This window comes from Myotis nattereri (assembly GCF_964212035.1).
Source record: "Myotis nattereri genome assembly, chromosome: 1".
Classification (NCBI taxonomy): Eukaryota; Metazoa; Chordata; class Mammalia; order Chiroptera; family Vespertilionidae; genus Myotis; species Myotis nattereri.
In genome coordinates this window covers 65208102-65223924 of record NC_138075.1, presented here as the reverse complement: position 1 = coordinate 65223924, position 15823 = coordinate 65208102, and the positions used below count along the sequence as shown (strand labels likewise).

Sequence of the window (15823 nt, the reverse complement as noted above, 5' to 3'; positions counted from 1 at the left end):
CTTAATAGTAGAGGGGGAGCTGCCTTAGCCTCTCGCCCCTGGCAGGAGTATACGAGTTAGTTAACTAGCTCGTTGAATAAAGGGCGGTTTCATTTCACATCGTCAGCATTTTGAATCTGTCTGTGTACAGTAGTTGGCAATAACTCCAAGGAACCGATGGATTCTCAGTAAATGTAGTGCCTTACTTATGTTTTATAATGGCTTTATTACTTATTCTGCCATTTGTGGATATGATACTCCTGAGGAAGACAGAACAGGTATAATTTTCCCATTCCTGTAAATGAAAACAACACTCAGGAAGCTAACTTGCCTGGTGTTGCACAGTAAGTAACAAAGGTGAGGTCCAACCCATACCTAGTTCATTGTTCATATGTGATTCGTGCTTCATCCATGAACTTAAGTTATGACCAATACTTTTTCAAATGGGCATATGTTCTGTCCTTATGACACAGTTTGGCTCACAGGTGTGTGATAATGTGAAATGAAATCTTCAGTTAGTCAACTGGGTTGTTGATTGTGTTAGTGGTTTTCAACTCTGGCTGCGCGTAGAATCCCAGTGGAGATAATAAAGCTTACTTGCACCATGTCCTTTCCTCAGAGCTTCTGATTTGTAAGTCAGGAGGGCATAGGTACTTGTACTTATACCAACCAACCAATAAACAAACCCCTGCAGGTTATTTTGAAGCATAGCCAATGCACTAGGGCAGGGGTGGGCAACCCCTGGCACGCGTGCCAAACATGGCACGCCAGTAACTTTTGCTGGCACGCGAAACCCTCTCTTATAATCTTCCATTTACAATTTTTTTCTTAATATCGACTTTTTTATTTTTCAGGTAAATTCAGTGTAGGTGCATCTTAGATAAATAAATAATTTTACATAACAAGTTATCTTAAAGACCATAGACATGGATTGACGAGAGAGGGGGAGAGCAATTACATCTATGCCTCTGCCTTAACGCTCCCTGCCTTCCTAGATCCGACCAGTGTTTTGGTTTCATCCACATACGCTTGTGAATCTTTGTTCTCAGTGATGAATTTTGTTAAGTCTCCTTATAGGAGTAGCCTGACTGGTGAAAGTAGTAGCTCATGCATATATCTGAAGGTCACGAAATAGAAACTTGATGTAAAATCTCTGTCATCAGTGATGCAGCAGCAAAAGTCCCACTGATAATATCAAACGGAGTCATAAAGTTTTCTGTCGGACTATCAGTGTACATGTATACATTAAAAAATAAATGTATTTTTCATCATCATATACTGTGTTTTTGTCGCTCGAATGAATTTTATTATTTCTTCAAGGTTCTTTCTTTTTATTTTTTTTTATTCTTTATTCATTGCACAAACCAGATTCTTCTCCAGTCTCTCCTCTAAATTGGACTTCACCCTACGTCCCTAATTTCTGTTTAGTGTTTTTATGAAAGGCTTTTCTCATTAAGACTTTACTGATGTAGGAGAATCACCACTCCCATCACTCCATGTATCTGGGGCTGCTCCTTTTTTGGATAACAGCTCTGCCCTTGGCCCTCCTCACTCTTGTGGTCCCAGTGATCCACACCCTGCTGCCTACTCCTCATTCCTTGTCTTTTTGTACCCACTGCTTCCCCTCAAGGTTCTTCACATACGTACACCTTAAGAGATATCAAGTAGGCGTAACATGTTCTCAAAAAACTAGGGTTGGCACGCAGAAGAATTTCGAGTCAGAGCTTTTGCTGGTTTTGGCACGCACTCACAAAAAGGTTGCCCACCCCTGCACTAGAGTCAGTGTCCAGAACCTGAGGAAGCTTAGAATTAGGTGCCCTCACATTGGAAGCCCAGTAATCTGTCACAAATTGTCATTATCTTTTTTGGTCACTGCCTCAAAAATTTCTAGGTGTTGGAGACAGAGTTGTGTTATAAACAGAATATTAGACATTAAAATGGCCTGTAGCTTTGTAGTACAGTTTGAAATTAGGAAGTGTGATGTCTCCAGCTTTGTATTTCAGGATCGTTTTGGCTATTTGGGACCTTTTTGTGGTTCCATACAAACTTTATAATTGTGTTTTCTATTTGTGTGAAGAAATATGATGGAATTTTGATGTATGGAATCTATAGATGACTTTGGGTAATATGGACATTTTATTTTAATTCTTTTTAATCCTCACCCAACGATATGGAGAGAGAAGGGAGGGCCGTTGATGTGAGAGAGAAACATTGATCGGTTGTCTCCGATATACACCCCACCTAAGGATTGAACCCACAACCCAGGTATGTACCCTGACCTGGAATCAAACTGGCAACCTTTTGGTGCACAGGACAACGCTCAACCAACTGAGCCACACCAGCTGGGTAGGGTAGTATGGACATTTTAACTATTAATTCTTCTGATCCACAAACATGGAATGTCTTTCAGTTTGTTTGTGCAGCCTTTGATTTCTTTCAGCAAAGTCTTGTGGTTTTTGTTGTATGTATCTTTCACTTCCTTGGTTAAGTTTATTATTTTACTCAGCATAATTGAGATTAATCCATGTTGCATGTATCAGTAGTTTACCCTTTCTATTGCTAAATCAATGTGTTTTCTCTTCCTCTGCTGATAAATATTTAGGTTTTTCCCCGCATTGTAGTTTTAATTTGCATTCCCCTAATGACATTAACATTTTTATATGCTTATTTACCATCCATATATCTCCTTTGGTGAAGTGTCAGTTCAAATCTTTTGTCCATTTTTATTGTTTTTATTTTGTTTTTTTACTATTTGAGTTTCAAGAATTCTTTATTCTAGATATAAGTCCTTTGATATGTGACTTATAAATATTTTCTCCCAATCTATAACTTGTCTTTTCATTCCCTTAACACTGTCTTTCAAATAGCAGAAGTTAATTTTGACTAAATCCAGTTTACCAATTTTTATTCTTTTATGGATCATGCTTTTGGCATTGTGCCTAAGAAATCTTTGCTTAACTAACCAAGGTCATAAAAATTTTCTCTTGTTTTCTTCTAGAAATTTATGGTTTTCAGTTTTACTATTAGGTTTGTGATCATTTTGAGTTAATTTTTCTATGTTGTACAAGGTATGAATCAACTTTTTAAAAATTTTAGTATCTTTTATTTATTCATAAGAAAACAATTCACATAGCTCAAAAATAAAAATACAGGAGGAAAAATGCTTTGACTCCATGCTCAGTTCCCATTTTCCTTAACCCAACATTATAAATTTTCTTTCTTCTGTATAGATATATATTTGTGGCATATATAAGGATTACGAATATGTGTTTTCCCCTTTGTTACACAAAAGATAGTTCACTGTATTCAGTATTATACAACTTGGTTTTCTGTGCTTAACAATGTCTTGGTAATATTTACACATTTCCCTAGAGAAGGTCCTGGTTATGTTTTACAACTACACAGTATTCCACTATATGGATTGAATCAACTTTTAATTTTTTACATGTGTATATCCAATTGTTCTAGCAACTTGGTTGTTTGCTGTAGAGTTTTGGTACATACCCTTCCTAAGAATGTTTCCTTTTGTTTCTTGTTTGTTTTTCTAAAATCATGAAAGGATATTGACTTTCATCAAATGCTTTTTCTGCATCTATTGAAGTGATCATATGGTTTTTATTTTTTATATTTAATTTATTAATTACATTCATATTTAAATGTTTAATTTTTTATTGAATAAAATTTACATGACACCATTTGAGCCATTTAAAGGTAGTATAAAATTCATTGGTTTTTAGTGTATTCACCATGTTGTATAATCATCACTACTATTTAATTTCAGAATATTTCCACCTCATATATATTATTTTGCTGTTAAACTACCCTTCCTGGATTTAACCTGACTTGGTAGTGGTTTATATTTTTTTCTCAACGCTGCTGGATTTGTACAAAACCATGTTTTACGTTAATTTTCATTGTAATGAAATGTTGTCCCTGTTTTGTTGGTTCTTTTCACAGCATCTCTGGAAGCTGATGGTAGAAGAGTCAGATTTACTGGGTCAGCTGAAGGTAATAGCTTAGCTGTCCTATTCACTCTTAAAATGATGCTGGTGAGCAGTGACTTCATTTTCCAGCCTCTGCTGAGAGCGCTGATTGCCTGTACCCAGATTTCTAGATGACCTGACATGTCCTCGGCCAAGTGGGCCACCTCCACCTGTTACTACAAATGAACTATAGTACAAAACTTTAGGTGTTAAGTTTCTCCTGGTGTAACATAACTGTGTTTTTACTGAATGATACCAAAGACACACCAGACATTCTGCCCTGAAGGATTGCTAAATATGCCCCTTTAAAATGCCAGAAGCCTATGTCCTTTTGTACGGTAACTCAAACTGATGAACTTTGGAAATTATGTGTGTAATTCCAGTACGACAGTGAGGAGCTCAAGGCCCTGCTGGATTACCAAATTATAAATTGAAATTCTTTTTTGCAGATCATTAAAGACTTCTACCTTCTTGGACGTGGAGAACTGTTTCAGGCCTTCATTGACACAGCTCAACACATGTTAAAAACACCACCCACTGCAGTCACAGAACATGGTAATTGCCCTGGGGGCCTGAGGATGACCAGCTGACTGAAGTTGTAGGGTGTTTCTTGGCTGCTGTCGAGCCATTTCGGCTGCTCCTCATTAGCGCAGACTGGCTAGTTACAGAGATGCAAGGCCTTCCAGGTAGGCTTCCCACCTGGTCAGGGGAGCAGCCTCTGGGCTTGTGACCGTTTCTGGAAGAGTCGGTTCGGGCCTTCAAACCATCAGATTATAGCCTTATGTCCCTATGGGACACGTGCGGACTTACTGCCACCTACTGTACCAGAATTCTTTAGGTTGTATTGATGGGAACCTAACCTGAACTAACTTAGGTAGAAAAGGAGAATGCATTTGCTATTGTATCTGTAACTCCAGGGGGGTAGGGTATAGCTGGGCCTCAGAACAACTGATGTTAGCGGCTTGAATTCTGCTGAGATCCTCTCTGTCTTACCATGTCTTCTCTGTGCCCCTTGTACACTCCTTGATGGCCTTACATTTCCATCTGGAAACGTGGCCACTAGCAGACCCTAGGAGCATGCCTCACAATGTCTACCAAATCTGATCTCTTTGGTAGCAAAATAAAAAATTCCGAGGAAATTTTTTGATGAGCCCAGCCCAGATCATATACCTCTCCCTGGAACAGAGAGGTCAGACATCAAGGTGTGCCTTCCTCAGTAAAGTGTTTATCTTTGACCAACGGGGATGACCACTATTCCCATTCAGATTACATGAGGGAAGTTGGGTGAGGATCAGAGTAAAAAAGAAAATGAGGGAGGGAGGGGGACAGAGTTACTATTTTTCTAGCTCTATAAAACAATAGATGTCCACTACACTTACATGGGACTTTTTTGGTTGCAAATATCAGAAAACCCGATTCAAACTCACTTAAAGAGGGGAAAATCATTTATTGATTCTTATGACTGAAAAGGTCAGAAGTATGATGGCTTTAGGCAGAGTTTGAGCTAATGGCTCATATGACACTTTCAGGACTTGGTATCATTCCATCTTTATCTCTGCCTTTCTTCTCAGACAGGCCTGTTCTGTATGGTGGCAGGATGGCCTCCAGTGAACACACACACACACACACACACACACACACACACAGCTGTACTCACACAGCATCTGAAAGCCTCTTAATTGGCCTGGCTTGGGTCATGTTCAGACCCCTAAACAAAATAGTATATCAAGGTAGAGTATCATATTCCATTTGATCATGCCGGAGTCCCCTGCCGACCCCTAGGATCAGGTATTGTCAACCCACTGGAACTGCCTGGATTACCCTGGGCAGGGTGATTCTCCAAGGAAAATCAGAATGCTGTTACCAGCAAGAGGAGGAGGAACGCATGCTAGTCAGGCAAAAGCAACCAATGTCTGCTGCGTCCTGTTTGTTTTCGGCAGCTGGGGGAGGTGGGAAGCAGGAGTCTGGGTTTGTTACGTAGCCAAGCACCCGTGTCAGCCCATGTTCTTTCTTGCAGACGTGAACGTGGCCTTCCAGCAGTCGGCACACAAGGTGTTGCTAGACGATGACAACCTCCTCCCTCTGCTGCACTTGACGATTGAGTACCATGGGAAGGAGCACAAAGGTTGGCCATCCTCTCGTACATCTTTCTGTTCCTGCTGCTCATCATCTGTTCTGCTACCTCTGCTTCCACCTACCTCCACAGAAGCCATAGCATTTTGGACCTTAGAAACCAGCTAGTTCACATTTTATAAAAACCTCCTAAGAGAACTTCACACGAACAGTTCCTTGCCTCTGCAAGTCCCCTTTGTGCTTCTGACACTGAGGGAGCACTCATTTCCTGAATGCTACTCACCGTTGCTGCTCTAGTTCTAGATTAAAGTCTAATCTAGACATCCTTCCTCCTCTTCTTGACAGATGCTGCTCAGGCCAGGGACGGGCCTCCCCGGGAAACCTCTCCTCGGGAAGCCCCTGCATCGGGCTGGGCAGCCCTAGGTCTTTCCTACAAAGTGCAGTGGCCACTGCACATTCTCTTCACGCCTGCTGTCCTGGAAAAGTGAGTATTTCCACGTTTCTCCCAGGTAGTTAAGACCCACCTTACTTCCAAGGGAAGGAAGCAGTAATAGAATTGGTGGGAGAACAGTAGCCACCCTTTAAATCAGAGGTTTCAACTCAGATGCCTTGAGGGGCTGCACAGAAAACAAGTGAAGCCACTGACCTGAGAAGTGGGGAGTGGTGGGGACTGGAATGAGAGGGAGGGTCAAACCCTTAAAACTATGAAAGGTTCATGTGCGTTTTTAGTGCCAAAACAAGCAGTTTGACCCCTGGGACACGCAGACCCTGCCCCACATGGGCCTGGCCCTGGGTAATCCCTCAGGCTGACCCAGTTCCTCCCTGACTTCTGTGACTATTTATTTGCTGGGAAGACTTTCTAAGCTCGAGCGTTTGCTGTGGACTTTAGCCACTGGAGAAGATCACCTCCTTATCCCCAGGGAGAGGCAGTGGGGGCAGCCCAGCCCACGGGGTGGAATGAAGGGGCGTCACTCCAGGTGGGAAGACTCTTGGATCCGCCTGGTCTTTACCCTGAGAGCCTGCCAAGTGCTGTTGCTTGGCTCCGTCAGGACCTAACGTCCCTGAACCAGAGGGAGACTAGAGCTCTAGAGCAGTGGTTCTGAACCTTCTGGCCCTTTAAATACAGTGCCTCATGTTGTGACCCAACCATAAAATTACTTTCGTTGCTACTTCATAACTGTAATGTTGCTACTGTTATGAATCGTAATGTAAATATCTGATATGCAGGATGGTCTTAGGCGACCCCTGTGAAAGGGTCATTCAACTGCCAAAGGGGTCGCGACCCACAGGTTGAGAACCGCTGCCTAGAGAAAGGAAGCAGGAGAAGCATATTTGACTGGTGATGGCCTCTGAAATCCATCCCCAAGCCGTTTCAGGAACGTCCCAAATCCTGTGACAGGTTCTGGGCCCCTTGCCTGTCTGGAGGATGGACGTGGTCATGCTCAGGCTAGGGCAATGGAGACAAGGGAAACAAATGAACAGCAGGGCCTCTCTTATTCCTCCCTCTTCCTGTTCACAACCCCCTTTACTTTTGGGTAGAGAAGCTTAGAGTGAGAGATTAGACATAAACTGGAAAAGATAAGGCTTGTTTGGGGCGGGGGGGGTGGGGGGTATTCTGTGGCAGGTTCAGAACCCACAGCCCCATGGTCCACTCACCTCCTCACTTGATATGCCCTTAAAGAAATCAAACTCAGAGGTATTTTTAAACTTCTTATTATGAAAATCTCCTATGGACTATAGTGAACTCCCATGTACACATATCCAGCTCCAGTAACCATCAACATTATGGGACTTATTTTGTGTGTGTGTTTTTTGCTGGAGTCTATAAAGCAATCCCAGACATGTCATTCACTGTCATTATGCAATTCAAAAGATGTTTATAAGCACAACCACAATGCCATTATCATGCCCAATAAAATTCTCTCTTGTCTGATAGCCAGTCCACATTGAAATTACCCCAATTATCTAAAAAATGTTTTCTATGGTTTACTCAAATCAGAATCCAAACAAGGTGAACTATTTTTAATATGTTGTTCCACTAGAAATAGGTAATTTTTTTTTAAAATATATTTTATTGATTTTTCACAGAGAGGAAGGGAGAGAGATAGAAAGTTAGAAACATCGATAAGAGAGAAACATCGATCAGCTGCCTCCTGCACATCTCCTACTGGGGATGTGCCCGCAACCCAGGTACATGCCCTTGACCGGAATCGAACCTGGGACCTTTCAGTCCGCAGGCCGACGCTCTATCCACTGAGCCAACCCGGTTTTGGCAGAAATAGGTAATTTTTAAAAAACCAGATGGAATTGGATTGTCTTCGCATGCCTACCTAGAATAGGTAAATATATGCAGTTCCACCAGGAATCGGCTGCTCATCCCATGTGTCTTCTCCGTACAGGGTTCAGCAATAGGCAGTTAGCCCCTGAGCTTGCTGCAGGGGATCTCAGTGAGGGGAGCCCTCAACTTTATCTTCTCTTTGGGCTTCAGGGACAGAGAATCATATTAACCAAAATCCTTGGATCCTAACATACTCTTCTTATGGGTCCTTGAAAGACCCTCTTTTCTTCTTTCTTCTACACTCTCACACACACTCTCACACATTTACACACACACTCACACACTCACTCTCACACACACACACACACACACACACACTCACACACACATACTCTCACACACACACACACACACATGCGCATCCACTTCCCAGCACAATAACTAGAACACTGACAATAATTTCCATCTACCTATGTGGTCCTTCCCAGTCCTGCCTCTTGCCTCCCGCATCCCAAAGCGACCACTATCCTAAATTCCATGTTTTCTATCACATATCTATGTTTAGTTTTATAACATCTAAATATATTCCCCCAAAGTATATACTTTTTCCTATGTAGTTGTTTTAAACACTATAAAAAAGAGTGTAAGACTATGTTATGTAATCTTTTGAGATTTACCTTTTTATTCAAAATGATGCTATTACTGGGAGTTGTTTTGTTGTGTTGTACAGCTGAAGTTCACTTTAAGGCTATGTAACAGTCCATCAAATAAATAATTTTATTTGTCCCCATCTCTAGGCATTCTTATTTCCTTCTTGCCTTTTTGGGGAGGGGCAGGTGGCACAGAGTGCTGGGGTCTGTCGAGGGGTGGGGCGGGGAGTGAAGTTTTTATCTTGCATAGCCTGATGTTTCTGTCCCAGGTACAACGTAGTTTTCAAGTACTTACTGAGTGTGCGCCGGGTACAAGCTGAACTGCAGCACTGCTGGGCCCTGCAGATGCAGCGCAAGCACCTCAAATCCAACCAGACCGACGCAGTCAAGTGGCGCCTGAGAAATCACATGGCCTTCCTGGTGGATAATCTTCAGTATTACCTCCAGGTCTGTGCTGACGGAGGAGGAGAGGAAGGGGTACAAAGAGAAGTCCGGGGCGTTGGCAGGAGTTTGGTGAAACACTGGGATTTGAGAAAATTCACAACTTTATCAATAGGCTTGTTTCTTGGGGGCGTTTTTGAGGAAAGTGAAAATAAATGAAGGAAAAAGAGGGGTTAGGGTCCTTATCAACAGTGCAATATTTATTGCTGACCTGGCCCTATTTTTAGTTTGCTGTAACTTCTGGAATCCTGTAGGACATAACCAAGTCAGTCAGTGGAGGGGGTGTGGCAGGAGGGGATTGGGCTGGGGCAGGCGGTCAGGTGGGGAATCTGCCAAGACCGGAGGCTGAAGAATTAGGCAGATAACTTTCTACAAGGTTGGGTCTCTAAGGGTGTATTTGGTCAGCCTTAAAGTGGCTTCAATAGGAGAAAGATGGGGGCAGGGAGCTTCTGTGTCTTCCTGTCAGGCATTACTGTCCTTGAGTGCTCAGAATATGCAAGCTGCTATAATTATTTGTGTAACTGTCTACCAGGTAGATGTGCTGGAGTCTCAGTTCTCACAGCTGCTTCATCAAATCAACTCTACCCGAGATTTTGAAAGCATCCGATTGGCTCACGACCACTTCCTGAGCAATTTGCTGGCTCAGTCCTTTATCTTGTTGAAACCTGTAAGTAGGACTGATTGGTTTTCTAGCTTGAATGTTTCCTTAGCCACTTTGAGTTGCCAGGATATGGAACTATCATTAAGTAATTGTTTACCCTCCATTTTTAACAACTTATAAAGCAAAATGAAAGGGAATGTTAAAAGGTAACTTAAATGTCTTTGCATCTCTTAAATATATCATAGGATGTGGTAAGCAGCTATATATAGATGACAAAATATGGGTTTAACCCTCAGAAGGAAGGATTTCAAGAAATTTAAAAAACCTTTCTGACACCGCAGAAAGACCAACAAAAAGCATATAGAATTTACTTTTCTAGTATTGACTTCTTTTTAGCAAGAGGGGGGAAGGAGGAGAGAGAGAGGTGAACATTGATTTGTTGTCCCACTTATTTATGCATTCACTGGCTGATTCTTGTACGTGCCTTGACCAGGGATTGAACCTGCAACCTTGGTATGTCAGGACGATGCTCTAACCAACTGAGCCACTGGGCCAAGTCTAGAAATCTTTGGATAAGGATCAATCAGTGTTTGAAAGTTGTTTTCACAGACAACTGGAGTAGTGAGTGTCTCCCTCTCCATGTATATGTGTGTATATATGTACACACACATATGTATGTATGTATGTATGTCTCCTTCAGGGAAGTTATTCTCAACTTTGGATCCACATGGGAATCTGGGAACTTTAAAAAACGAGGCCCAGAGCACTTAAATTAGAGTCCCTGGAGTGGGACCCATGTACCAGTATTTATTTTTAAAGTATTTTTTTCTTGAATTCAGAGAGGAAGGGAGAGATAGATAGAAACATCAATGATGAGAGAGAATCACTGATGGGCTGCTTCCTGCAGGCCCCCCCTCTCACCCCGAGGCTTGAGTCCACAACCAGGGCATGTGCCCTGACTGGGAATCAAAGTGTGATCTCCTGGTTCATAGGTCGACGCTCAACCACTGAGCCACGCCGGACAGGTGGTACAAATATTTTTTAAAGCTCACAAGCTGATTCTAATTCCAGAATTAAAAAAAAAAAAAGATTGAAATGACCTTTTGTAGGTTATACTGTAATGGTTACCCTTTATCTCTGATGTGAGCTGTGCCACACCACAAGCACTGCAGACTCCTCTTTTGTCCTGGTTTGGGCTGTTCATGTTGCTGCACTAAGGGAGAGTGAGTCATATAAATACACTCCAAAGGGTTCTGTGAATTGAAAGCCACCAAGAACCACTGTGACAGGTATGCTGTCTTCGATGGCTTGAGTGCCTCCTTGGGGAAAAGCAGACTCTCAGAGCAGGTAGTCATCACTAAATATTTATTGAGTGCTTACTGTATGCAAGGCACTAGGGATACAAAGAGGTATAAGTCATGGCTCTGCCCTTAAGGAGCTCACAATCTAGTTGGAGAAACAGGACATACGTACACACACAGATCAGCAACAACATAGACGGGCTGAACAAACACGTACCGAATAGTACAGATAATATAGAGGAGAGAGAATTAGGGGGTCACTAAAGGCTACAGTAGGAAGGAAGCGCTCCACTGAGGAGCAGGGCCTGGTATTAGGAGGAGAGTGTCCCAGGCACAGGGAGCAACACTGAAAGCCAAGCTCAAGGCAGGAGCAGGCGCGGTGGGTCCATGAAACGGTGACTGGTTTAAGTGGCTAGTGTGGAGGTTCTGTGCAGGGGCGACTAAGAGCAATAGCATCTTTGCCAGGAAGGGGTTTGTTTTACACGTTTGCATTTGAGGAGTTGGCAGGACTTGCACATGACATTCTCACTCCTAAGGTCAGATGTGGGAGCATGAGAATACGTTAGTTCTTAGATTTTCCAAAATGTTTAATGTCACAGATCTCCTTTTCCCTAATGCCAACCTTATTTCCTATATAGGTGTTTCACTGCCTGAATGAAATTCTAGATCTCTGCCATAGCTTCTGCTCGCTGGTCAGTCAGAACCTGGGCCCCCTGGATGAACGTGGGGTCGCCCAGCTACGCATCCTGGTGAAGGTGAGTGGCCTGGCCAGTGGCAGTGGGCAGCCCTGTCCAAAGGATAGAGATGGCTTTGCCAATGGGAACCATATCTTTCCCTTTGAGGCAATAAAGCATTCCCCATACATACACACAGAAATAAATGACAAGATACAAATTTAAAACGTTACTGGTTGATTTTGAAGCAGATAATTTTGTGCTGCCTCAGCATTCAAAAATAGGTCAGCCCTGGATAGTTTATTCAGCCCACCAATATGCATCAGCTTGGCTCTCACTTTCTCATGGCCAGGCTCCTTACTTCCTTCAACCGACTCTCTATCTCACGGAGATTATAATGATCTCCTGTAACAAAACGCACAGGCTCTCCACAGCCCCAGTACATGACAGAACATATTAATTTGAAGCTGGCTACTAAGTTCCTACTGAGGATGAGAGGACTTCCATAGGAAGTCCGAGTTCTGTGGACTCAGCACTACGAAGGCATTTCAGGAGCTAAGAGCAAGGGGCATGTGGGAAGGCCAGGTGGTGCCATAGAATTCTGAGCGAGGCTTTCCCCAAGGAACAGCCCGTCCCCTCTCCACATGGATAGTTGGTGAGTCAAGAGGAATGGCAACTTGAGTCCTTCTCTCTGCAGGGCTTTAGCCGTCAGTCTTCACTCCTATTCAAGATTCTCTCCAGTGTCCGTAATCATCAAATCAACTCGGATTTGGCTCAACTACTGTTACGACTAGATTATAACAAATACTACACCCAGGCTGGTGGAACTCTGGGCAGGTAGGAACAACCCCTGGGGAACTCAGTGGACTATGTATGTAGCTTTTATAAGACCAGTTGTAGAATTCCAAAGCTGGAAGCAGGCTTTAGCCATTACCTAACCAGGGATGGGGACGTCTGGCCCGTGGGCCATATAAGGCCCACAAAACCATTTGGTCTGGCCCTGCCAAGGCATTAGACGTGAGATAAATGTTTGACCAAAAATAGCAGGCTAATTTTTAAGCTGATAATTTTGTTTGGCTTGCAAGTAATAAAAATATCCAAATGGCCCTTGGCAGAAAAAAGGCTCCCCACCCCTGATTCTAATCCATATATCCTCATTTTATAAACAAGGAAACGAAGGCTCAGAGAGATAGAGGGCTGTGTCTGATCATCTTTAATAATTTTAATGGATATTTCCCAGTGAAAGTCATCATCATAGTAAAAGACTAAACTCTAGGCTGAGATGGGTTTTAAGTTCTTGGCTAGGTTGTGTATTGCCATGCTGGGAAGAAGCATGGGTTCAGTTCCCAGTTCTGACATTAACGAGCTGTGCAGCTTCCGAGTCTGTGCAAGCAGAGGATCGCCCCTGGAACTCTAAACTTCTGAAATCTAATACTGAGTTGCAGTGGTTGTAGGTCTCACTCAGGTCTGTCCCATTTTAAAAAGCACCTGATTCTCCTTTCTCTCTCTGGAATGTCAAGCATATTTTCCTAAGCAATTTTAGCAGGAGTCAGAGAAACTTTGAGTTTTAAGACGACATTATCTAGATCACAAGTTACCCTGATTCATATTTCTGTGAAGAAAATCTTAGCAAAGCATGTTTGATGAGGTGTTTCTTTTTTCTCTTTTCTAGTTTCGGGATGTGAACATTTCTGGTTCACAAACTAAAATAACAAATCTATCCCCGTAGCGTTCCGCCTTTAACAGAAGACTCAAAACCGATATCCCATTCTCTAGCCACTCACCAAATATCTGCAAACTACTGAGATGGCTCTACCTTTCGCCCGAGAAGCGATTGCTGAGCATTCAAGAGTACAGCTCCTCTCCTTGTTCCCATGTGGAAGGGTCTGCCCGCTTTAGGGAGTTCTGAACTTGCCCACAAAGGAGGACATGTGGCATCAACTCTCCCGCTGCTGACCATGCCAGCTCCATTCCACTGAGGACATTTGTCAGATAAGTTCATCTACTGAGCGCCTACTGTGTGCCTGAGTACTGTTCAAGCTGCAAGAAACACAGCAGAAAGTAATCACATATCAGAAAGTGAAATGTTCGTGGCCAGTGTGAAAAAGGAATTAGATTTACAAGTAGGTCAGCTGCGGGATGTTGCCACTGAGCCAGGAAGGCTCCAGGTAAGAGAGACTGTTCCATCCTTAAGGATTTTCAAAACTGTGAATCTGAAGAATTTTACCAATAACTTCCAATTATTTCAGACTGGTGAAAGGACAAAACTAGCTATTGGCAATGTATTTAAAGTATTGTTTAACAAAGAAAAAGTTTCTTAAAAAAAATGAGGTCAAATTGTTAGATGTCACATACTGAAAATTAGAATTATCCCATTTTAGGAGCCCAACCATCACTAGTAATCACTAATATTTGTATCATTGTGAATAAAAATAAATATTCATCAAATAATTTCCTTTAACCCAAAAAAAGAATGCAGTATTCTGGCTTCAGTGTGTAGCCACTCAGTCTGGTCCTCACATCTTCATCCACCACATCCTCTCCCACCCTCATTCCCTGCAATTTCAGCTAAAGATGACCTCTTCCACTGCTGCCCCTGGAGCCGGGGCTAGCAGACCATTGCCTGCCGCCTGTTTTTATAAATAAAGCTTTACTGTTACACACCCTCTCCATTCGTTTACCCATGGTCTGTGGTTGATTTCATGCCATCATGGCAAAGGTGAGTAGCTGTGACACACGAAATGGCCCACAAAACCTAAAATGTTTACTATTTGGCAGAAAAAATATTTTTGGCCCCCGTTTTGCAGATGGAAGGTATCAACAGGGAGGATGCTCCGGGAGGGAAGGAACACCCCCAGCCTCTGTGAGACAGGAATGACGTTCAGTGCCTGGGACGAGGACCTGTAACGCTTCCAAGTGCTGTCACTGCTTCTCGTGTTGATCCCTGCGGAAAGTCACTGCTCATTCACAGCAGTTGGTCCTTTTGCCTTGGAGCTCTAAGAACACAGTACCCACAGGTCAGCTTAGTGAGTGCAACTCTATGAAGACAGATATTTTTTTAATTGCCAGGAAACTCAGAACTATGCTGAATTTCACTCAACTTTTGGCACAACTATTAACCTGGACCTACTGTAAAGTTTATTTTTTAGATATAGTGAATTTTAGACATCCCAGGATGTCCTTTTGACAGTGACGCTACAGAAAATTTTATAAGTCCCTCCTTGCTATTTTCCTTGCCTGGCTGTCCTCTACAGTGAACAAGCCTCTTGAAAACCACAGAGAAGGTACTGTTTGCCTTACTCTTCTTCTGAGATTAAGCTCAAAGAAGTGGATGAAGAAATCCCAGTTACTACAACCAAAGAGATTCAACATTTATTTTATCATAAAAGTCCAGCAAATAAAACTATATACAAGATCCATGCAAAGAATCCAATTACACACAAGACACATTTAAAACCTTGTTAAAACACAATCTCCACAACAGCAAGGAATAAAACCGGTAAGACCAAGTATCCTTAGTGAGAAATATAATCGTGTTTATATTTTGGATGCTGCTTGAATCCAATTCTCTCCCCAACAATGAGGCACTGGATCACCCACTCTTGTGACACCACTGGCAGCTGCAGTGCCTCCGCACACTTCAGCACCGAGGCCGGGCACGAGGGGTCCGTCACCACCACGTCAAATACCCCTAAAGCGATATCTGCGGGAAGCGGGAAGGTGAACAAGGAAAGGAGACTCAATTTAACTCTCCATTAAAAAGCCAGATGTGCCTTCTAGCCTGTACATCCCACTCTGCCCAAACTAAAACCCTGTATGTCAAACACAGCGTGCAGCTGATCA

General features: G+C 42.8%; 2 protein-coding genes across 2 annotated transcripts in view; one reads left to right on the top strand and one right to left on the bottom strand.

Annotated features, from left to right (window-relative positions):
- Positions 1 to 14648, top strand: part of TUBGCP4 (tubulin gamma complex component 4) — a 47488-nt gene extending 32840 nt beyond the window's left edge. The window contains exons 10-18 of the mRNA XM_081112623.1: positions 3937 to 3987; positions 4412 to 4517; positions 5980 to 6087; positions 6381 to 6519; positions 9233 to 9410; positions 9937 to 10071; positions 11945 to 12061; positions 12678 to 12817; positions 13653 to 14648. Coding sequence (XP_080968749.1) covers positions 3937 to 3987; positions 4412 to 4517; positions 5980 to 6087; positions 6381 to 6519; positions 9233 to 9410; positions 9937 to 10071; positions 11945 to 12061; positions 12678 to 12817; positions 13653 to 13665 — 987 coding nt within the window. The 3' untranslated portion in view covers positions 13666 to 14648. The remainder of the gene's footprint in view (positions 1 to 3936; positions 3988 to 4411; positions 4518 to 5979; positions 6088 to 6380; positions 6520 to 9232; positions 9411 to 9936; positions 10072 to 11944; positions 12062 to 12677; positions 12818 to 13652) is intronic.
- TP53BP1 (tumor protein p53 binding protein 1) overlaps positions 13649 to 15823 on the bottom strand; it is a 94039-nt gene continuing 91864 nt past the window's right edge. The window contains exon 28 of the mRNA XM_081112578.1: positions 13649 to 15683. Coding sequence (XP_080968704.1) covers positions 15496 to 15683 — 188 coding nt within the window. The 3' untranslated portion in view covers positions 13649 to 15495. The remainder of the gene's footprint in view (positions 15684 to 15823) is intronic.